The sequence below is a fragment of the Plasmodium berghei genome (genome assembly GCF_900002375.2).
Source record: "Plasmodium berghei ANKA genome assembly, chromosome: 9".
Lineage (NCBI taxonomy): Eukaryota > Apicomplexa > Aconoidasida > Haemosporida > Plasmodiidae > Plasmodium > Plasmodium berghei.
The window spans coordinates 596,107-621,717 of NC_036167.2; the positions used below are offsets into that span (position 1 = coordinate 596,107).

The 25,611-nt window shown below is 21.9% G+C and overlaps 7 protein-coding genes across 7 annotated transcripts; 4 read left to right on the forward strand and 3 right to left on the reverse strand.

The window, feature by feature from the left end:
• Positions 1-110: 110 nt before the first annotated feature.
• Positions 111-1,360, forward strand: PBANKA_0915800 (pre-mRNA-splicing factor 38A, putative; the record flags this gene model as incomplete). Its single annotated transcript, XM_034564743.1, has 2 exons — positions 111-240; positions 402-1,360. The coding sequence occupies 2 exons, from the start codon at positions 111-113 to the stop codon at positions 1,358-1,360; spliced, it is 1,089 nt and encodes a 362-aa protein (XP_034421509.1).
• A 426-nt stretch (positions 1,361-1,786) lies between these two features.
• On the reverse strand, positions 1,787-5,815 carry PBANKA_0915900 (amino acid transporter, putative; the record flags this gene model as incomplete). The annotated part of the gene is made up of 1 exon (XM_034564744.1): positions 1,787-5,815. One exon carries the CDS (start codon positions 5,813-5,815, stop codon positions 1,787-1,789), a length of 4,029 nt encoding a protein of 1,342 aa, XP_034421510.1.
• Positions 5,816-7,748: 1,933 nt separating this feature from the next.
• On the forward strand, positions 7,749-11,090 carry PBANKA_0916000 (conserved Plasmodium protein, unknown function; the record flags this gene model as incomplete). The annotated part of the gene is made up of 1 exon (XM_034564745.1): positions 7,749-11,090. One exon carries the CDS (start codon positions 7,749-7,751, stop codon positions 11,088-11,090), a length of 3,342 nt encoding a protein of 1,113 aa, XP_034421511.1.
• A 637-nt stretch (positions 11,091-11,727) lies between these two features.
• On the reverse strand, positions 11,728-12,549 carry PBANKA_0916100 (nucleic acid binding protein, putative; the record flags this gene model as incomplete). Its single annotated transcript, XM_034564746.1, has 1 exon — positions 11,728-12,549. One exon carries the CDS (start codon positions 12,547-12,549, stop codon positions 11,728-11,730), a length of 822 nt encoding a protein of 273 aa, XP_034421512.1.
• Positions 12,550-15,236: 2,687 nt separating this feature from the next.
• Positions 15,237-17,005, forward strand: PBANKA_0916200 (T-complex protein 1 subunit alpha, putative; the record flags this gene model as incomplete). The annotated part of the gene is made up of 2 exons (XM_034564747.1): positions 15,237-15,294; positions 15,432-17,005. 2 exons carry the CDS (start codon positions 15,237-15,239, stop codon positions 17,003-17,005), a joined length of 1,632 nt encoding a protein of 543 aa, XP_034421513.1.
• A 1,730-nt stretch (positions 17,006-18,735) lies between these two features.
• On the forward strand, positions 18,736-21,474 carry PBANKA_0916300 (RNA-binding protein, putative; the record flags this gene model as incomplete). Its single annotated transcript, XM_034564748.1, has 1 exon — positions 18,736-21,474. The coding sequence occupies one exon, from the start codon at positions 18,736-18,738 to the stop codon at positions 21,472-21,474; it is 2,739 nt and encodes a 912-aa protein (XP_034421514.1).
• A 979-nt stretch (positions 21,475-22,453) lies between these two features.
• PBANKA_0916400 (ubiquitin-like protein, putative) lies at positions 22,454-24,781 on the reverse strand (the record flags this gene model as incomplete). Its single annotated transcript, XM_034564749.1, has 1 exon — positions 22,454-24,781. One exon carries the CDS (start codon positions 24,779-24,781, stop codon positions 22,454-22,456), a length of 2,328 nt encoding a protein of 775 aa, XP_034421515.1.
• Between the last annotated feature and the right edge of the window lie 830 nt (positions 24,782-25,611).

Genomic DNA, 25,611 nt, shown 5'->3' on the forward strand with positions numbered 1-25,611 from the left:
ATAAAAATTGCGTAATTCATATTTGGTTTTCCCATATTGCATTTACTACATAAAATAATTTAATGTGATCAAATATTTCAAGGTCAAATGCCATACAAGCTTTTCGAGATATGGCAAATCGCACTGATGTTAATATTATTAAATCGTTTGGATCAAACCCACAATTCTTAATTTCAAATATTATAAGAAATAAAATATATGACAGCCCATATTGGAAGGAAAAATGTTTTGCATTAACCTGTATGTTCATAAATATATTTTCTTATTCTACATATTATACAATATTTCACTAATTAATAGCCATATTTAATTATGTTAGAACTATGCAATTTGTCCATTTTCGATTGAAAAATATACATAAACATGTTACATACATATATTTTTTTCTTTTTTTCGCGCAGCAGAATCAATAATCGACCAAGCAGTGAACTTAAAATATGCTGGAGGAACTTATGGAGGGAATAGAAAACCAACCCGTTTTCTTTGTTTAGTTTTAAAATTATTACAATTACAACCTGATAAAGATATTATATATGAATTTATAAAAAATGAAGAATTCATTTATTTAAGAGCTTTAGGTATATTTTATTTACGATTAATTGGTAAAGGTATAGAAATATATAAAAATATAGAACCAATACTATTTGACTATAGAAAAATAAGAATAAGATTACAAGATGGATCGTTTCAGAAAATGTATATGGATGTATTTGCTGATAATTGTTTAGTTTTTAATAATTTTTTAGACGTTGATTTCCCACCTTTAACTAAAAGAATTGTATTAGAAGAAAATAATTTGTTAGAAAAAATTAATTTAGATTATTATAAAGAACTATTAGACATTTCTTCAGAAAATGAACTATTTATAAATAACAAAAAAAATAAAATACATCTTTATAATAAAAAAACAAAAAGAGGGGAAATTTATGATGACAATAATTATACTAGTCAAAGTTCAGAACAATATTATTCTAAACGAAAAAGTATAAATAGAGAAAATAAAAAAGGGTTTGAAAAAAAAAAAAAAAGACGAACAAATTATACTGACAAAGATTATTATAAAAAAAAATCATATTCATCTAGTAATGATCACTCTAGAAGTCTTAGCTCAAAATCGTATGAACATGAAAAAAATCGAAAAAAAAAAAAAAAAAAATATAGTGAAGATAGTGATTATGAAGAAAAAAAACGTGAAAAGAAAAAAAAAAGTAATAAAAAAAAAAATGAAAAAGAGGGGAAACATAAATATGAAAAAAGTAAAAATGCCTTATTTGATGTCCCAGAAAAAAATAACGAAGAAATGTCTGTTGAACGATGGAATAAAATACGAGAAGAACTTGGAATGAAGCCACTTAAATAGTCCATCCAAAATTTTATTAAAATATTCCCTTCTGAAAATGACATTTAACCATTGTCCATGCACATGCATACTCATTTGTTTATATTTTCTTTATTTATATTTCGCCTTATTTATCACGTTCGTTTGAATGTGTACATCATTTAGTCAAAATTTTGGCTTAATCTCATTTTATCCTTGTTTTATTATTTTTTAGTAAATTTTTTATAATTAAATAAAAATAATTTTTTTGTTTTTAATATCAAAATAAAACAAATCGCCTTTTATAACATTTTTCTATATACTTATGTTGGTAAATTCATACTCACATTTTCAAAATATAAATGTGACATAGTATGTTCCTCTTTTATTTCATTCCTCTTAAAATAGAGCTAGCTAAATATGAAATTAAAAAATGTGTGCAAGAATTGGAATTTTGAAATATGATAATTATAATGATTTGAAGATAGTTCCAATTAAGTCTAATATATATTTTTCATAATTGTCTTTATTCATGTTAGTATAACTTTTGTCATTAATATTAGGATTATTTTCATTTTCTTGTTTTAATGATATTATAAAACTTTCATTTTTTATATGTTTTTTTACATGTTTCCAAACATAAAATGGCATAATTTTGTCGCAAGGTAAAATTTCTTCAAAAAAAAATATATATCTTGTATATAAATAATTTATAGGTTTTTTTTTTTTTATTTGAATATCATTAATATTCCATATATGTGTTAAGGGCAAAACAAATATAGATAAATTTTTAGGATTTATAAAAGGGGCTACTGAAAATAAGCATATGATTATTATCATTATTATTGACACTATATATTGTATAAGCATTCCAAACTTGTATTTATTTTTTTTGATTGTTTCATTCATTAAGTTTTGTTTTTTATATTCATCTTCTTTATTTATAAAAACATTCAAATTTGTATTTTCTCCAGTTTTCAAAGTTGTATTATTATTTATTCGCAAACGATTTGATAAAGTGTTGGAAACATTTTGTTCATTTTTTGGAGAAATCTCTGTTTTGCTCCCTTCACTATATTTGTTAGAAATAAAAATATCATGAATATTACATATTGAATTTGATGAAAAAATAAAAATAAAAAAAAATGGGATTAAATATTTAACTAATAAACACCATGTTATATTAAGTTTTTGAAAATAAGGGTATAAACATATTGCTTTTTTTTCCCCCAAATTATAAGTACGTTTCTTTCCATATAATATATTATTTAATTTTTTCCTAAATATATCAATATTAAATAAATATAAAAAATATAATTTTGTCTTGAATTTTGTATTCCTTTTATTTTTGTACACAGTAATAAAAATGTTAAGAAATAAGAATGATATAATTAAAAAGGAAAAAAACAAAAGTGAAAAATAAAATGTCTGGAATCCAACGATTTTATTTGTATTTCTATATAAATATATAATAATAGGAATAAACAAGGATATAAAATAAAACAAAAGAAAAAGACAAATATATTCTAATAAGTTTATCTTTATAAATTTTTGTATGCTATCAAAATTATATATCCATGTTACACATATTAGTTGTAAAAAAATGACAAAAAAATAAATATAATTAGATATAATGCTGTCTATTAATAAATTAATATTATGGCACATTGGGAATAAAATAATAAAAAAAACAATAAAAAAATATAAAATAATTATAAATATACTAATAATTTTTTTTTTATAATTTATTAATTTTTTACTTTCTTTTAAAATTAATAAAATTCCTTTTAAATGTATAGAACAAGATATAAGTAATAATAATAAAGATGACAAAAAATATGTAAAGGTCATAATATTTGGTAAATTCATTTTTGATAAAGCTATAAAATATATTATCTTATTTTTTATAACTTTTTTCTCTTTTTTAAAAAAATCTTCAAAAGAATTATAATTAATTGGCAACATTTTTAAACCCATAAGTAAATTATTCAATTCTATACTATCATATACATTTCCATATTTTATTATAATAGATATACATAAATAATAATATCCCAAATGTATTACTATTCCAATTAAAGATCCTAATATAATATATGGGACAAATGGTAATATATTATCTCCTATATTTGTATATGATGAAAACATAAAATTTATTCCTGTAGAACAATTAATAGAAATTAATACAATATTTATTATTTTTCCAATAAATTGAATATTTATATAGAATAAATTTTTTTCCCCAAAAAATATACTTTTCTCCCTATAATCAGAATTAATGTTATTTTTAATATTATTCCGGTCATTACAATGTAGACAAATTTTGCTATACATTTGTATCATTTGGAAAATACAATTTGTTATAAAGAATAAAAATGAATATTGCAAAAATTTATTACAAGACATTTCTTCTATTCTCATTAAAACATACAATACTAACATAATTAATAATAAATATGTAACTTTCCAATAAAAACATATATCTTTAGAAAAAAAATGAATGCCTTCTAAAATTCCTATTGATTTACATTCCATTTTTGGTGCATTCAAAAGTTTAGGATTATTCTGTACGTTTAAATGAGGAAATCCATGATTTTGTTTGTTTATTTTATGTTGGAAATTTGAATTTATTATTCCTTTATAAATTTTTTTTTGAACAGAAGATTTTAAAGATATTGATACCCATCTACATCTTTCACTTTGAATACATATATGTTTAGATTCTATTTTTTCACAATGATTCATTTGCCAAGGTAAAGGTTTTTTTAACGAATTTGTAATTATTATGACAGTATCTACACTTTTATATATATTTTTTGATAATATATTAAATGTTATTATTAAAGTAATGATACCAATACCTGTATATTTTTTTTTTAAAAAACTAAAAGTATTTACAACAGATGATTGTGATATTTGCCCGAGTGAAAATTCCATTTGTAATAATGGCAATCCAATAAATATATAAAAAATTATAATAAGTGAAAAAAGTAAAAAAAAATCAAATTTTGTTTTTATTTCAGATAAATCTAAATAACAATGGCTACTTAATGAGGCACCAATACATGAAAACATAAATGAAAATAATGTATTCCATTTATCTTTATTATCAATTCTTTTTTGATTAAAATTTATAATTTCATTTTTTATTACTTTTTTAAAATATACTTCGATTTCTTCAGAACATAATCTTTTCATAGTTCTCCTTCTATAAGTTTTATATTCTGTCTTTGATAAATTGGATTCGTTTTTTGTTATTCTTTTTGTATTTTCATTATTGTTTTCTTTTTTCATACCTATTTCACTTTTCCCTTCATAAGACAATATGGAATAATTATCGTCATTTGAAAATTTATTCACACTATTGATATTTATATGTGTATGTTTTGATGATATAATACTATTTTTCATCAATTTCTTGGATTTAGTCGACCCATAAATATTTTCATCATATTTTTTTCTATCTAACATTACTTCCCTTTTTATTTCTTCGTCTTCTATTTTTAAAGAATCATTATTTTTATTTCTTTTATCTCTCGTTAATTTGTTATAAAAATTATAATACATTTCAACAGATGGATCATTTTGTGATTTAGACAAATTATTTAACATATAAAAATAGTGATTATTATGTTTATTCTTTATTTCATTTTTTGAAACATTTTCATAATTTAAAAAGTAAATATTTAAATTAGACATAAAAGAAATTTCGTTTTTATCAATAAAAAAATCACGAAGTAAAAAAAAAGACTTTTTTATTACATTGGGAAAATATTTTTTCTCATTATTTTCTTCATTTTTTATCAGTTCACAATTATTATAAAATTTATTTTTTGTATTTGTATTTAACTTTCCCAAAGTATAACTTTTTAAATTATAATCATTTATACTATTTTTTCGTTTATCTGTTTTCTCATTTTTATATATTTTTTTTTTTGATATTTCTGTTATATCACTATTATCACTTGTATTCATTGTTAATAACATATTTTTATTTCTATATTTATTTAATATTAATTTTTTTATTTTATTATAAACTCTTTCTTTACATTCTTCGTTGTTTTCTTTTATATTTCCATCACATTTTCCTATCAAATAAGTTGCCACTTCTTCAATATCACTTGAATCATTTGGCTTTTTAAAAAAAAAAGAAAATTCATCTACATCATTATTTTCTTCTTCTAACTCAAAATTATTATCATATAATAGAAAATTATAATATTTTAAAAAATCATTTTTAGATATATAACAACTTCTTCTTATTTGGTCATAATCACAGTTATTATAAGAATTCAAACTTAATCTACTTATATATTCTTGATAAATATCACTACAAGAAAAATTTATACACATGCTATATAAATAGCTTTTTAAATCATTGGATCCTTTTGTATATGTTGTATTCCATTTATGCGTTTTTTTCTTTTTTTTTTTTTTTTCATGGAAAAATTCATTTGCATCATTTTCATGCTCTTTTGAGGATATTTTTTTATGCATGTTCAGAATTTATCCTTAATTAATTATTATATAAATATGTGTACATAACATAAATTTCATTTTTTGTAAAAGATTGACACATAATTCCTAGCTATATATTATACCATGTATTTAATATATATTACAAAATATTTCCAACGAACAATAGACCCCTCTTTCTTATATTTGGTTAAATATGTGTGCATACAATTCAACTATTTTATTTTCCTAATTTATATGAAATTATAAAAAAAATAATACGAAAAATATATCTAAATTTAATGTCTAATAATTGTTTTATAATGTGTCTTATGAAGAAAATTTTCGGGCAATTTAGACGTTATTATACTTTATTCATTTTTATGTCTCGTTTTTTACTTTACGATTTTTATTTGTTTTTTTTCACAAACTATAATTTTAATTTATATATATTTATGGATAAAAGATTGGCGAAAAAAATATAAAAAATAAAATATTATAGCATGCATCAATGGAATTAATTTGTTACACACCTTTCATATTAATAATAGCCCATAAAAAAATATACATAAAATTGTGCCGTTTTATTGACTCTGCAAATTATTTTGATTATCGTTTTAAGAGGTTTAATTATGTAAACTTGTTTATTCCAACTATGCATAAAAACTCAAATAGAATTAAATTTAAATTTTATCACGTTTTAATTTATAGGAATAATAATTTATATGATACGTGCACAAAAGAACAAAAAAAATATATAGTATATTTCTTGGGAACATTAGACAACTATTACTAATTTGTATATGATTGAGCGAAGAAATATTTATTTATGTTTCCATTTTTATATTTGAAAAGTTATAAAATTTTCATAATAGTTATTATATTACTATTGCATTCTGGTACTTTTACACAGCACTTACTTTTTTCTTTTTTTGTTACTTTTACAAAAAATAACAAATTTAATGTGTTGTTAATTGGTATGCACATTTTTTTTTGTTCTTATATAGGACTATTTTTTATGTCATTTTGTATACCAAGCTTTATATACCATTATTTTTAAAATTGTTTATTTGTAAATACTTTTTTATATTTTCAATAATGAATTTTTTACTATAATTTTATTTTCTGAGAGGAAATAAAACAAGGAATATATGGAACATATTCATATTTATCAATATGGATAACCGTTTTACCATTTTACAGAAGCTTATTTTATGAAAACAAAAAATTATAGTCTATATAGTTGAGAAAATGAACATAAATAAATATATAAACATATAAATTATGATTACAATAAATTGCTCCCTTTTTCTAGTAAATTCCATTGATATTTTACATAAACCTCATTACAGAAAATAAGTACATCATATTTTGGCTTGCTGTTTTTTTCTCTATGTTTTCTAGCTATTATTTTATTTATATATAATATTTTGTATAAGATTGTTTTAAATTTTTATGTCCATATGTTTTGGTTACATGACTATGACATAATAAATATGAAATTTTCATACTTTTGGCTAGCACAAAAAAAAAATTTACTATTAATAAACATTCAAACAAATCCAATGGCTAGCTCAGGAATTACTTAATTAGTTATGGTATATTTCAATATATTCCCGTATATATGCATGTGTATGCCTCTTTTACAACTTATATAGCTTTATTTAATACTCATGAATATGTATATTTTTATGCAAGTTTTTCTCTTTTGGATTGGCAACTTCACACCACGGTGTTCTATAATATAATAATTTTACTTCGTTATTATTTTATTTATTTTATTCATTTTTTTTTATTTAATTTTTTTTATCATATTCATGTATCATATTTCTTTTTAAATTGGGTTTATATTTTCCATGATTTACATTGAAACAAAGAATATATACTTTACAGTTTTATCAATGATAAACGATTTTTATTTTAATTTTTTTTTTAAAAACCACAAACAAATTCACAAATACAACGTTTAAAAAATATGAAAGAAATTAAAACTACACCGTGCTCGAAAGTTAATAAAAATAATACAAAGTATAACAAAACAAAAGAAATGCTATATTATGCGCCAATACGTGGTAAAATCAAAAAATGCCCCAAAAGAATGGAACATAATGCCGTATTAAGTATTGAAAAAGATAAATCTGAACAAATAAATGATATTTCATTAAAAGAAGGTGGGGATAAATATGTATTAATAATTCATGAAAAAGACATAAAAATAAAAAATAATTTAGTTAAAAAAAAACAATATGCATATTATCCTCCTAAAAAAGAATCCTTAACGTTTAAGCGCATGAATACCAGCGAAAATATAAAAAAATATATATATCCGAAAAATGATGAAAAAAAAAATGCTCTATATTTCAAACAAAAAATAGAGAAGGAACAAAATAATTGTATTCCATCTTTTGATAAAAAAAAGAAAAGAAAAGAAAAGAAAATTAAAGAAAAAAATAATCAAGATAATAATGATAGCACTTTGAAATCTCTTAATTATAGAAATGACTTATTTGATAATATTCTTAGAAAAATAAAAATAAAAAAAAATAAATTAAAGGAAAAAGCTATAAATGAAAATTATATTCTTAAAGAAAACAGAAATATTCTCAAAAATAACAAATCGCACGAAATTCAAACAGAAGCAATATGTTTAAATGATAATACAAGCTATGCTATTTGTAGATGTGATTTAGTAAATATATGTAATGAGCACATTTCATACTATGAAGAAAATCAAAACATGAATAATAGGTGGTTATTAGAAAGAAGGTATTCGAATGAAATACATCGATCCAGCAAAAAAAATCGTGAATTAAGTATTAATAGTAAAGATTATAAGGAATCAAAACAGGCACAATGTGAAACCTGTGAAAACTGTAAAAATAATGCACTAAACAATAGTAAAAAAAAGGAAGATATGATGTATATTAATATTGATAATAATTTTTTCAATAGCAACAAAAGCAATGAATTGGAAGGTGCCCCATATGTCAAATTCGATAGATATAGTAATAATGGAAAAAATATATCTGCCTCCATATTAAATAAATTTTTTTTTATTTTTTGTAATGGGTGTTTGGTTGTATTCTTAGGAGTTAGCAATAATATTTGTGGGCGAATGAGAAATAGGATACTAAAAAATTTTGATAGTTTAACAGCATCATATAATGCCATAACCTATGTAATAATTTATTCATTTTTATGTATAGTGTGTATTAAATCCAAAAATATTCGAAAGGAGCATTGGTTATATATATACCCATGTTTAAAAAAATATTTTTTTAAAGAAATTGCGCCAAACAAAAAAAAGCAAAATGAGAGCATCGAACTTTTAAAAAATGAAGAGATAGGACATGAAAGAAACTATTTAGTTGAAATAAAAAGTAATGAAAAAATAAAAAGAGCAAAAAAAATTATGAATTTTTTTCACAATAACAAAAAAAATATATTGAATAATGATTTTTCCATGGAAAATATCAATAATTATAATTCGGAAAGTTCAAATCACAATTTATCTCAAAAACATCAAAATGTATTTCTAAGATTTGTACCTAAAAATAAGTATAATCAAATGTATGAATATTCCATAAATGATAATAATAGTAGTAGTATCGATGAAGAAAATAAAAGTATTTGTAAAAAAAAATCGTACCTTCTAAATGAATCATCGGTTTATTCAAAATATCATAATTCACCATATGAAAATTGCACAAAAAATGGGAATGTTACAAATAAAAGTGCTATTTGTGAAAGGTGCCATACATGCAATTCTGTTATAAAAAAGGATGAAATGGAAAACGAAATGAAAGAGGAAGCATATAAAATATATAAAGATAATAAGTATAGGCATGGTAATAAAAAATATAAGTTATATAACGAAACTAAACAATGCACATTTTCCAAAGATGAAATGAAGCATCTTTTGAAAAACGAGGAACATAGAAAGAATAAAAAATATATATACGGATTTGATAACATAAAATATTTAAAAAAATATAAAGATAATAATTGTTATAATATCTTCAAACATCAATGGACAAATATGGGAGCATATAAATATGTTGTTATTGTGTCAATTCTTGATATAATATCTAATACACTTTATTTTGTTTCTCAGCTAGCTATTCCGTTAACTATATTATTATTATTAAATCAATTAAATTTTATATTTTCTATTATTTTATCTTATTTGATTTTAAAAAGAAAATATAATAGACACCATGCAATATCAGTTATAATTGTTTTAACAGGATTTCTTTTTTTTTATGTACCATATATATATAATGATAATACAAATTTTATCAAAAAAAATATATTAGCAAATTATTATATAAATTCAAATTCTTTTATAAACCTAAGTCAATTTAATATATTTAGTTTTAGAAATCTAGAAACAATTAATGCGCCTAGTGAACCCTTGAATATGTCCCCATTTGGTTTGATAAGCTCAATTATGCTTTGTGTAGTTTCTATTATATTAACATCTTATGGTGGTATATTACGAGAAATTTTTTTTTGTGAATATGTGAAACAAAGAAAAAACCATATCACATTAATGGATAATCAAACATGTTTAGATAAAAGTTATTTATATGTTCATGGTATAGAAGAATTATATCATAATAGACAAATAAATGAGTTTAATTTTCCAGTTTTGTATAAAAAAGATGAAAAAAATAAAAAATGTAATTATTGTAATCGAAATAAATATTATATATCCCCCAAAAATTCAAGAGACGAAATAATAGAATGTGCAATACCGTCACATAATATAATCAACGAAAAAGAAAATAATAAATATGAATATATCACAAAAAATATAAAAGAACCCCGGTCATTAAAAAAAATGAGTGTTATATTATTATCATTTAATATTGCTCTTATACAAATATTATTATTACCTATTATTTCATATTTTCAATTTTTATTTAATCCAAGTAATAACATATCATATTTATTATATATTAAGGATAGTCTTAGATGTTTTTCTGGGAATACAACAGAAAATAATGAGAATTGTAAATTTTCTCTTTTAATTTATTGTGTATATATAATTGTAAATGTTTTATTTAATTTAAGTGTTTCCTATTTTTATAGTAATTATTCTTCAGCAGAATGTTTTTTAATTTTAAAATCATCAACACCCCTTACCTTAGTAGTTCTTTACTTCTATGATTTCCCATTTATATCAGATAGCGATAAATATTTTTCTATTTATTTTATTATTAGTATATTTATTGTTTTTACTGGAGTTAGCTATTTTTTTTATCAAAATATTACACCAGAAAAAGAGACGATAAAACCAGAGAGAAAAGAATAATTTGTTTTCAAATTCTCAAAATATAAAATCAAAGAAACAAATTTAATAACCATTATATTTGAATTGCGATATATCTCGCATATTTTATTTTTTTAACACATTTTTTTTAATTATATAAAGTTTATACAAATTATTGAATATTTATTACTTCTTTATCTTTATCACAATTTTTCAAGGATGTGCAAACACACATCTGCATATAAATACATCATACATTTATACATTTCCCAAATAACTATCACTTAATTAGTGTACATGTTTATACCATTTTAATTTATATTTATTTTTTTGTCTCAATTCAATTTAATGCCATACAAAAGTGAAAAGCGAAAAATTGAGAAAATCATGAAAAATAAAGAATGGCATTTAAAAAGTAAGCATATCGAGCAACAAGTAAAAATAAAAAAAGATGCTGATTTAAAAAAATTCAAATTTTGAAGAAAAAATGAAATAACGAAATGGAATTTAAAATAGCTTATATTGGGAGAGTAGAGTAATTTAATTTTTTTAAACTAGAATAAGTAAAAAAATAAATTTTATTTATGCTAAATTGCCCATTTTAAGTTTGTATTTACTCCACTAACACATCAAACAAATAAATGTGTGGCATTTACACATTTCCCATTCCTGATTTTTTTTATGGAATACTTATGATATCTTCATATTGTGCTAAATCATATTGTTCAATAAGCTTAGTAAGGGATTTCTTAATATCAATTTCTGAATGATATTTTCTAAGGTTATTAAAAATGTCGTCTTGATTTGCATATTTTTCAGTAGTTGTATGCAAATATTTTATAATATCTGAATCTATTTCATCCATTTGGTTATAATAAGAATCTAAATTTATATGTGACCATGGTTTTTCTTGATTGTTTGTTCCATTTGACATATTCATATTTTTTAATTTTAATAATTTTAAATAACAATATATAATATCGGATGTAAAATATGTAAAATAAGATACCCAATCATCAACTTTATTTATATATGATATACTTATTTGAACTTGTTCAGTTTTACTTTCAGGGGAATAAACACCACCAACTATTTTAACATGATCATTAACTTTTAAATTCTCTATATGATTTTTTATTTTGTCATTTTTTGCATCTTTATTATATTTTGCTTCTATAGTACCTGTATAATCACATATTTCAAAAATTATTGCACTAGCTAATTCTTTAACATTAGTTATTTTTCCAAATACAATAATTCCACTTATTTGAAAATCATGAATCTCAAAATTTTCACTATTCATCATTTTATTTAATAATAATTTAATTGTTATAGGTGCACAAAGTTCTTTAGGAAGTTCTTTTTCTTCATCTATTTTTCCATTTTCTTTTCCAATTTCGTTTGATTCTATTTTATTTATTTCTTCAACTTCTTCTTTGTCTGTTGATCTATTTCCTTGTTCAAAAAAAGAATCATTTCCAAATCCAAAGTTCATATCCATTTTTCCTACTCTTTCTTTAAAAAAAATACAAATGTACTTATATTCAGTATGTATATATATATTTTTCCTTAACTTGTAAATATGTATATATTTTGGCTAACTTATAACTATCTTTACAATATTTTTAATGCTTATTGTGATTTTATCTTTATCAAATAGATTTGCATTATTAACTTTGGTATTCTCTTATTTTTTCATCAAGTATATAAATGCACAATTATTATTACTATTATTATTATTGTTATTATTACTATATGTGTGTGTTTTACCTTTCGAAATTTCTAAAATTATATATGTTTACCAATTAGTTAAGTTTAGCGTTTTTTTCTCTCCTTTACTACAAATAATTTTGTTCCTATTTTTTTTTTTTTAATACTAAATGTGTTAAGCAGTGTTGAAAATAACTTATCCCGGTATATTTTTATATGAATGTATTCATAAATGTGCATATAATAATGCAATATAAATAATTTGCTTATAAGTTAGTACATTATTCATATGCTATAAGGATATAAAAAAAGTGGAAAAAAAAAGCAAAAAAGGCTCGTAAATGTGTATGCACAATTACTCCTTATTTATTCATTCCTTTTTTGTTTGTTTCCTGGAATCCCGAATTTTTATAATTTTTTTTTTGTTAAATTTGGAACTTATTTATTATCTTCATCAATTATATATATATTTTTTTTTTTGAAAAGACTAAATGTGAGAAAAAGCAATTCTGTATACTTTATTATTATACTTATAAAAAAGTTTTAAATAATATCATTGGGTTTAACTTATTATATATATATATCCTTTATATTATGTGTAAATTATTGTATATTATTAATTAGTAATAAATTAATTATATTTTTTTTATTTTATTTTTTTTTTGTAAATGTCTCAGTTCCATAGATAGTAAATTTAATACACACAATTGACCAATGACCAAAAATAAATATGCGAAATATGAGAAATAAATATAATTAAATTATAATGAAATATTATTTATATACATAATTATAAAAATGTGGGAAAAAAAAGACATTATTTTTATATTTTTTTAGTTATCCCACCATTTTATTTTAAAAATAAATATAGAATAGCAAATAACCTTTGTTGATATTCCTATTGTTCATAAAGATCTATTTTTTCCTTTTCTTTTTTTTTCGCTCTCTTTAATTATAAATTAGTTTAGCATAAATGATGAAACTTTTCATTCAAACCCTTTTAAAGGAATACACAAATTTACAAAATAATAAATAAAAAAGAGAATAAATATATTGTGCTATGGTCTTTGGTTTTTAAAATAAAACATTCGAATAATTGTACAAAATGATGAGTTCATTGTTTTCTTTTATTTTTTTCATTATATTTTTTTTTTTTTTATTTTGTAAATGCGAATTTATCAGTACATTAAAATAGTATAATTTGTCTTCCCTTTTCAAAATTTTTAATAAAATAAACCCAAAAAATGAACAAACAAGCAATGGGATATACTCAATATATAAGTGTTATTAATAAAAGGGATTTATAACAATAGTTTTAATGCTATATTTTCGGGAAATTATCAAAATATATAAAATGTTCTAACTTTTTTATGTATAAAACATATGAATTATATTCTATGTAAATAAATCATAATGATGCTTTTATATGTGCAATACTACTATATCGTGATTATTTTATTTTATGTTTTATATTTAAAACAATATAAAATGTGTAATGATATAACAAAAAATATAGGATATTATATATTCGTTATTTTATAGTACACATAAAGAAATAACAAAATATATAAAAACCCTTCCAAAATATATGTAACCATATATTTTTTATAATTTTTTTTTATATTTTCCAAAAATCCAAAACAACATAAATATATATATTAAGAATAAAGAACCACCCATTTTGATAAAATATAAAGTTGTACATATTCCTATATAGTATGTGCATATATATAAGTTTACTTATTATATAAAAAATAATATGTGCCAATTTTGTTTTATATACTATTCCATTTAATCTGGAGAAAAAAATAAAAAATAAGAAAAAGAAAAGAAAAAACTTATGAATATAAAAAAATATATATATTACAAATAAAACTATTATGTGAATTAAGAAAAAAAAAAAATATATATATTTATACAAAATCCTATCGTTTTTTTTTTAATGGGGTACACGGATGATATATAAATATTTTTCCATGTATAGTATGAGCGTATTTCTCAAATCTAAAAAAAATCCTAATTATAAAATTCCAAAATAGTAAAAACACGCAAACTTCAAATTAATATAAATTAACATATATAGAATATAGGTGTTAAAATTAATATATGTAAAAAAAAAATATATATATATATATAATATTGACAGTCATATATGAATATTTATTGTGTTAATTGTTATACATTATTTTTATACTTTGTTTAAATTATAAAAATTTAAAGGAAAAAAAAAAATAAATTCTTATGTATTTGCTATATCAGTATAAAAAACATTAAACATTGTATGGTTCAAAACAGTAAGCATAACATACATAGTATAAGTGTATATTTTTAAAAAATAATAAACATACATAAATATATTCTTTCGGTATTTGTACTTATTTTAATACAATTTGGTAAAGCATATCAATCTTATACATACAAATATATATTTTTTAAAAATAACCAGATAAATATTTGATATTGTAAATAAGTGCAAAAATGTCTTTGAGTATTTATGGAAATCGTGAAAATGGGCAAGATGTAAGAACAGCAAATGGTAAGTATTCTAAAAAAAAAAAAATAAAAAAAATAAATAAAAAATTATATTCATAGTATACATATGTATGCACATATAATTTATGTTCAATATTTTTTGCATTTCACACGTCCTTACTCAATTTCTTACCCCTTTAGTGACTGCGGTTCAAGCCCTTTCAAATATTTTAAAATCAAGTTTAGGACCCCAAGGGTTAGATAAAATGTTAGTAGATAATATTGGTGATGTTACTATAACAAATGATGGAGCAACTATTTTAAAACAATTAGAAATTCAACATCCAGCTGCAAAAATATTAGTAAATTTATCTGAATTACAAGATCAAGAAGTAGGAGATGGTACAACATCAGTAGTATTATTAGCATCTGAATTGTTAAGAAGAGGAAATGAACTCATAAAGATGGATATCCATCCAACTACAGTTATATGTGGTTATAAACTAGCCATGAAAGAATCGGTAAAATATATAAAAGAAAAATTAAGTGAAAGAGTTACGAATTTAGGAAAAGATGTTATAACAAATATAGCAAAAACAACTTTATCTTCTAAATTTATTAGTTATGAATCAGAATATTTTGCTAAAATGGTTTCTAACGCTATTCAATCAGTAAAAATTATTAACGATTCAGGTAAAACAAAATATCCTGTTTCTTCAGTTAATATATTAAAAGTTCATGGTTTAAGTTCTTTAGATTCAAAATTAATAGATGGTTATGCAATTATGAGTGGACGAGCTTCTCAATCAATGCCTTCCGCTATAAAAAATGCGAAGATCGCTTTCTTAGATTTTCCATTAAAACAATATAGATTACATCTAGGTGTTCAGGTAAATATAAACGATCCAAATGAATTAGAAAAAATCAGACAAAGAGAAAAAGACATAACAAAAGAAAGAGTTAATAAAATATTAGAGTCAGGAGCAAATGTTATATTAACAACACAAGGAATAGATGATATGCCATTAAAATATTTTGTCGAAGCTGGAGCAATAGCAGTTAGAAGAATAAAAAAAGATGATTTAAAAAGAATAGCCAAATTAACAAATGGCCAAATACGTTTAACATTATCATCTATTGATGGAACAGAAAAATTTGAACCCGCATCTTTAGGTTATTGTGATGAAGTTTATGAAGAAAAAGTTGGTGATTGGGATGTTATGTTTTTCAAAGGATGCAAAAATTCAAAATCTAATACTATATTATTAAGAGGTGCAAATGATTTTGTTTTGGATGAAATGGAAAGGTCTATACATGATGCATTATGTTCAGTTAGTAGAGCATTAGAAAGTAATTATGTAGTTGTAGGAGGTGGATGTGTAGAAGTTGCATTATCTGTATATTTAGAAGATTTTGCAAAAACATTAGGTTCAAGAGAGCAGCTAGCTATTGCTGAATTTGCAGAATCATTGTTAATAATACCTAAAATATTAGCATTAAATGCATCATATGATTCAATTGATTTAGTTTGTAAATTAAGAGCCTATCATACTAAATCTCAAGTTATGAATACTGATGAGCCAAAAGATTATAGATGGTATGGTTTAGATTTAGTAAATGGAAAAGTTGCAAATAATTTAAAAAATGGAGTTCTAGAAGCTATGATTAGCAAAATAAAATCAATCAGATTTGCAACAGAAGCAACTATTACAATATTAAGAATTGATGATTTGATAAAGCTAGTTCCTGAAGAGCCTAAACAAGAAGAGCCTTAAGTCAGGTTACATAAACTCCAAAAATATATTCCTATGAATATACATATATAGTTATAAGTATATAGTGTGCGTGAATTTATTTACATGCAAGTATGGATAGGCTTATTATTATTCATCATTTTATTCCCTTTTAACTGCATTGATAGCAAAATAATAATGGGTAATATTAGGAAGCGTTGCGTCCATTCCTTGCTTATGCGTATGAACGTACATGTATATTGTACATACTGTATGAACGTGCATATATATTATATACATTGTATGCACCGTACATATAATTTTAGCAGACAATACTTATTCACACACATTTCACAATGTCTGATGCACCCATTATTGCAAAAAATGTTATGCACATGCATATATATTTATGTATACATATTTATACAGTTTATTTTCCTTTTAAAATTAAAAGATATCTTAATTCTAATTAAATCTTTTATTTTTTATAACGTTTTTTTTTTTTTTTTTAACTAGTACACAATAAACTCATATAATTAATTAATCTCATAATTTCTACAATAAAATTATAAATTAAGAGGAAATATAAAATTAAAAACGCATTAAAATATATCATGCTATATGAACATATAAATATAGATTCATATGCACATGCATATGTGTTTGTATTTCTTACTTAAACAGCTAGCTATTTTTTTTTGAATAACTTTTGCAAAAAAAAAAAAAAAATAGAAATAAATATGGATGTGTACAAATATTTATAAGAACAAAATTAATTAGCCTTTTATTATTATATCGCTTGCTGAAATTTAAACATTATTTTCTAATTTGTGTCCAAAATTAAAATAAAAAAAACACTAACTTTCTAATTTTCTAGTTAATTGATGAAGCTATAACCTAAAAGACTTGTTAATAAATTAACGGGTTGTGAACATTATTAAAAAAAAATATAATTAAAATTATATTTTTCTAGTAATGATAAATTACAGACAAGAACAAAAATATGTAATAGATGTTTTATATAAATTATAATGTTAGACAACTAAAAAGTTGTTTAATATAAAATAGCTAAATATATCATAAAATGAAAAATGTATATTAGCTTTATAATGATTAATTTTGGAAAATAAGCCCGAGCATGTATGTATATAATATGCATGATTTAAGTGTTCGAGTTTCGAATTTTATTTCTTTCTGTCGAATTTCAACTTTTTTTTTTTTAAGTTAATTGTTTGGTTCACTATAATACATTTCTCAGTAGTTTTATTTTAATAACTTTTTTTTATATGTTGAAATTAAGTTTTAAGAAAATACAAATTAAATATAATAATTATATTTAAGGGTAGTTATTATATTTTTTTTACATGGATGATAATTTTATTGCTTTATGATAAGTTTATGTTTTTCAAATTATAGAACATTTTTTTTTTCGACTCACCAAATAAACATTATGATAGATAAATTCTTGATCTAAAAATAAAAAATATATAACCATCTATATTTGTCTATTTATTTGTATTTTACGATAATATTTTGTACACATTTTAATCTTGTCTATAAAATGATATAGACATATATATATATATATATATATATATATATATATATATATATATATATATATTTTATTTGCAATTTTCTTCACATATTTGTTTAATTTCTCATATATCTTACTTATCAATCAGGATATATTTATTCTTCTTTTTTTCCAACTTATTAATTTATGCTTTCAAATTTTATATTAGTTTATTTATATCAAGAATTTATTTTTAATGGAGTTTTCAAAAGTAGAAACAAATGATAATGGTAAACTGGAAAACGATGACCTTATAAATAATATAAACACATTTTTTGAAAAAATACAATTTGATAATAATATAAATAAATTAGATAGATTAAAAATATATAGTTTGTCAACTGAAACAGATTCGCGTAGGCATTCAAAACAATTACAAAATGAAAATATTTTTGAACACCAAAATGAAGATAGATATGTAAAATTACCACATTCATTGTCATATATAAATTCCAACGAAATAATAAACAATAGTAAATTTAAAAATATGTTAATCAATAAACAAACAAACAATACAAATAATAATACAACCAATTCGGTATTGTATATAAACAATAATTCGCTTAAAACAAATGAATCTAAAAATAGCTATATTAATCATGATAGTGTATATGTAAAAAATGTAGCAAATGCATCTAACGAAATAGAAAAAAAAATAAAAAGTATTGGATTTATAAACAATTTAAATAAATCTAATTATGAATTTAATGAAAATAATATTTTTAATAAATCAAGTAATACATTAAAAATGGGTTCTGAATCAAAATATAATAATATCAATTGTGATTACGAAAATATATCAAAACAAATAGATGCAATGGAAAATATAGAAACAATACCATCATATAGTAATTCACAAGAAATAACTAAAAATTTTCAGCCTACTAATTTATCATATATAATAAATAAAGATATTCAAAAAAAATCTGAAAAATGTCTAAAACAATCTGATTCCTCATTAAACAACTTAAATGAAATACGTGATAATAATTTTAGCGAATTTTTTATTCAAAATACAAAACAAAATTTGAATCAAAAACATGAATATATTTTTAATAATAATGTTTTATATGATAATGATGAGACAAATAAAGAATTAGAAACAGATAATTCATTCAAATGGAAAAAAGACGAAACATCGATAAAAGGAAATAATAGAAACGAGTCAAATGAAGATCTAAATGAATATTTAGAAAATGTAATAGGACAAAGTTATTTTTATGATTTAAAAAAAAATAAAATTGTATGTATTGATGAACAAGAACATGATTCTATTATTAGTTTTGAAAATGATCAAAATGAATCTAATTTATCATATGATTTTAATAATAATATTATGGACCCCAATTTTATGAATAATAATAATAATAATAAACATGTTCAAGATGCAGATGTAAAAGATATAAACATAAATATGAAACTTTTGAAAACTATATTGTCAACAGAATATAAAAACATAGATAATTTATTTGATCAATGTAATTATGATTCACATAATTCTGGAAATAATACGAGTTCAGAAATGTTTACATCTAAACAAGATGCAAACAACAAAATATATGGTGAACAAACATTTCCAAAGACAAAAAAGAGTATTTTAGAACAACAATATATAGAAAATTTTATTTTCAATGAATTAATGAAGCATGCAGAAATAGGGAAAGAAGAAATAACTGGAATTGAAGCATCCAAAATAAATACTGAACATAATCAATTCACATCTTTAAATATAAAACCTACCGAATCAAACAATGATTCTATTATTACATTTTCGAATGAAAGAGATAACAAAAATGTCCTAGATAATGAAACAGAAAACTGTAATAATTTTTTGGAATATAATGAACAAAATGTTAGGCAAACTCGTTTTGAAAACAGTTTAAGAAATGTACATGAAAATAGAAATGACAACAATAATGACAGTGTTGTATGGTTTGAAAACAAACATGAAAATGAAAAAATAGAATGGAAAAATAGCGAAGGATTTAACATTTTTTGTAATATTAATGAAACAGATGAACAAAATTTTATAAATAGTAGAAATAAAAATGAATCCAATTATTGTGATATAATGAGAGATAAAAATTATTCTTATAATCCGGAAGTAGGAAATAATGTGGATAATCCAAGAATTTACGAAAAAATAAAAAAAGAATGGACAAAAAATATAGAAAATCAAATTGAAGAAAATGGAGAAAAATCATTTATATATAATAATTATATAAATGGAGAAATTAGTAATGACAATATATACACCCATGAAAATAAAGTAGCCAAATTTACTTTAATAGTAAATGTTCCACCAAATACTACTCGAAAAGATTTAATGGCTGTTTTCAGTAAATATGGAAATGTAAATTTAACTATGGTTGTTTGTGATAAACAATCAAGGCATCCTAATAAAGAATGGACAGCAACATCAGGATATGCATTTGTGCGTTTTTCAACAAATATTGAAGCACAAAGAACATTAAATGCTGCAATTTCAGGACAAATACGTATTAAAGGAAGTAGAGTTAGAGCTACTTGGGCAAAAAAAGACTCCTATTCAAAAAAAAAAAAAGAATTTAATTTAAAAGTTCCATGTTCAGTAGTTATTACTAATGCAGAAGGATTTATATGTTGCATTTGTAGAAACTATTTATCTTATGATCCTATATTATTTCCTTGTTGTTATGCATCTTCTTGCTCAGATTGTTTTCAAAATTACATTATAAAAGAAATGAATCAGCAAAATATTAGATGTCCTAATTGCTCATTATTCATTATAGATCCTATTATTAAACTTGACCAAAATTCAAAAGGGATTTTAACTTTGTTATATAAAATATATTATAATATTAAAGTAAAATGCGTATATGAACGTTGTAAATGGATTGGTTTTAACCATCAATACTTTTCTCATATATTTACTTGTAACTTTAACGCAATTTAGTAATTTTTAAATTAAACTATTATTAATGGATATAAACCGATTCAGATTTCCCTATATTTCTATACATATATAGATAAAGGAGAGAGCATCAATTAAATGATTATAAAATGAGAGATATTCAAATGGAATTGTTATGATGCTACATCCATTATATTTATATTTACCAATATATAACCATATATATAGGCACATACTAAGAATGTTATCCAGTTTTGTTTTTTATATTAACAGAAGGTTTGAGAATTTAATAATTATTTTTTTAATTAAAATCTAGCTATTAGTTAATACTAGCCAATTTTTTTTTTTTTTTCGACTAACCATAAAACGGAATAACATGATAAAAATTTTACTTGTCTACATATTTGACACACACATGTTTTTCCCATATCGTTTCTTATGATACTTCATATTTGATACATAATTCTCAATTTTTAACGTAATTAAAATAAAAATAATTTGCATATTAGTATATATAAGCATACTTATATATTTTTGTGTATAGAACAAAGTTATAAAGTAAAAAGCTTTAAATATAAAATGGATCTTTAGTATATTATAATAGAAAAATAAAATATTAAATTTAAACACATTTTGTGATGCTTTGTATTTTTTTGGACAAATTAGAATAAAAAAAAAATTAAAAATATAAACAGCTTTTTTATTGTTAAGAAAAAAAATAATATTTATTAAAATTTAATAAGCATATATTTTTTATTTGGTGGGTAGGGGTGGGGGAAGAATATTAAAATTGATTTGTCACATCAATTACGAGAACATACGATCTTACAAAAAAAAATCGATCGCATTTTTACATTTTTTTGTCTCAAAACTACTTATCAAAAATTGTTTGAGCGTATTATCCTTCAAAATAGCCCAGTCAAGAAGAAAATGGATGGAGGTAAAAATATGAAATAAAAGAAAATATAGCGAAACGCAGCAAATGTAACAAAATAATGTATATTAATTGGCAAATAACGGCTTAGTTTCTATTTGCATTTATATCGCTTAAGAGTAAATCGATGGCCCTTTCTATATTTCCATTTGCTTGAACTAGGGATTTTATACATTTGTCTATGTCTGTAAATCCCATTAATTCTAAAGAAGTTAATTGATCCTGATATAAAGCAATAAGACGCTCTTGTTCATCATGTTTATTCAAATTATTGGAAGTGAGAGCTTTATCTTTTTCTCCATTATTTAAATCAGTGTTGTCATCTTTCTGCTGTTTCGAATCCAGTTCAGGGTTTGTATCACTATTATGTTGTTCTGCATTATTTTGCATATCATCAGATGATGCTCCTTCTTTCTTTTCTTCATTTATATTAATATTATTTATTAGTGCGTTGGAAATATTATTGCCATTATTATTAACATGCTTATTCGACATATTTACACCATGATTAAATAATGAATTCAATCTATTATTTTGGAAATTTAATATATTCAAACTATTTAACATTTCATTTCCTAAATTAGCATTATTTCCATTATTATTCATGTTCATATTTTTGTTTAAATTTGACATCATTTGGTTAAGCATGTTTAATACATTTGAATTTTCATTATTCTGGTTTTGACCCATCAAACTGTTAAATAAGTTAGTATTTAAAAGGTCGTTATTTATCGGAGAATCATTTCCCAATATACTATTCATAGAATTTGGATCAAACAAATTTCCATTATTCCCAAAAATGTTCATAGCACTATTTTCGAAACTTTTATTAGCTTCATTATTTGTTTTATTATTATTGCTAGCTATATTATTGTTTGCTACCAATGAACTTTTGGTGGCAGTATTATTTGAATTATTTCCAATTACATTTACAGGGGTTTTATATTTTAATAACATATCAAAAAGATTACTTCTAAAAAGATCATTGCTTGGAGTTTTTCCATTTTCAATTCCATTATTCTCATTAGTATTATTAATTGGAATTAACTTACCCTTGGTTCCTTTATATTTTGTTCCCATTTTATTAATTGGAATAATTTCACCATTATCATTAAACATATTACTATCTGAAAGTAAGTATTTATTTAATCTATTTTCCATGTTTATATTTTTTTGTGAATTATTTTCTTTAGAAGCCCATGGATTTGGAAAAGCTTCTGTAGTAGGAGGCGAAGACGAATTTAAATCATATTCTTTAATTGTATTTTGATTTTTTTCGTTAGAAATTTCTACAGATGCATACATTGGTTCTTGTATATTATGATACATTCTTCTTAATGTATTAAAACCACCTGGTATAGCTTCAATGTTACTAATAGCCCGATCAGTATTTCTCATAAGTTCTTTCATAAGCGATGGATTTTTAATCATTTCAAAAGACTGCTTTAAAGTTTGTGAATCATTTAACATGTGATTTAGTTCCGAATTTTTTTCTCTTAATTTTTGAAGTTGTTTATTTGAGTTCATTATTGATTTAAGGAAATCACTATTATCAAACATCGATGAAATTAATTTTGATATATTATCATTTTGCCCCATTTTTCCTAAATCATTATATTCATCTCCTATAGTACTTAATTGTGAACTTGTTATACCAGAATCCAATGCAACATCATTTTCATTCCTTTTTTTATTTAATTTTATTGCATATAATACATCATTAAACATTATATTATATTTTGATAATATTTCCATATCTTTTAACAATCTTCCTCTATATATAATTCTATAATCATTATTATCATTTATTATTTCTTTTAAACTATTTTTTAATTTTTTTATACTTATATTTTTTTCGATTTTACATTTATAAACATTATTATTAGAGCTGTTTGTTTTTATTCTAACATAAATATAGGATCCAAAATCAGGTTGTTGGCGTTCATTATCCTCTTGGGAATTCCTCCCTTTTTCATCCTTTACAATATTATTATTGATTAAATTGTTTTTATTATTATGGGTAGATGTGGTAGACTCACTGTTCAAGGTGTTATCAATGTCTTTAACATCGCTCATTCGCTTCTCTTCACATCCTTTTACTGATTCATTTACAGTTTGTGCATTTCCTGTTTTTTTATTTATATGATCAGTAGTATTATCCTTTCCATTGCTATCTGGAAAAAATCCTTTTGGATTCATATAAGATTTATATTTTCCATTATTATTTAGGCTGTTATAATCTGTTTTTATATCATTTTTATAATTATTGTCAGATATATAATGATGATCATCATCATCCTCTTCTTCATCTGAATGGTCAGAATTATTTATAACATAGTTGTATTCACTAAGATTAATTTTTTCATAATCAATAATCTTCTCTTGTGATTCCTTATTGGTCGATGGTCCTAACATATTGCAATGTACTTTTATTATTTTGCTCTGGTTTTTCTCGCTTTTATAATATTTTACTTTATTTTCTTTTTTTCTATGCTATTTCGTCAATATAGCTATTTATTGATTTTTATGCTATTTTTTCTTACGATTTTTATGTTATTTTCATATATTTTTCTTACTATATTCTTATTGTTAAGTTCACACAATTTCTAATTATTTTTTTTATTTTTCGTGTATTCATCTACTTAATTTTTTTATTTAATTTTTTTTGCTGAATTAATATGCTTATTAAATGCCTCTCGACTGTTTTATTTCCCTATTGTTAATTCTAATTGTTTCATATTAAAAGAAGTGTTCACAAAATATATATACATGTATACATACATTAATATATGCATATCCGTATATAATACTACTTATTAATATATTATGTCGCATATATTGTACATGCGTATATTACACATAACATTGTACATATGAATTTAAACAAACATGAGCATAATAACAATTTTGGAAATTACAAAAAAATTATTTGAAAAAAATATTTATAAAAAAAATGAAATAAGATTATTTTTTCCCATAACTTTATGATTTATAAAGTAATAATGTCAGTTTGAAATAACTAAAAAATATAATATATTATACTATATATATAATAAATAAATAATTAATATATAATGCATTATTACATACCTACAATTGCGCATTATTATATATCATACATGTATATAGTGTTATAACACAAATGCGCATACGCACATATTAATATATATGTAATAAGGAATATTAATAAATACTATTATTTCATTCTATGAGTTTCTTTTATTATTTCGTGAGTTTGATGTCCT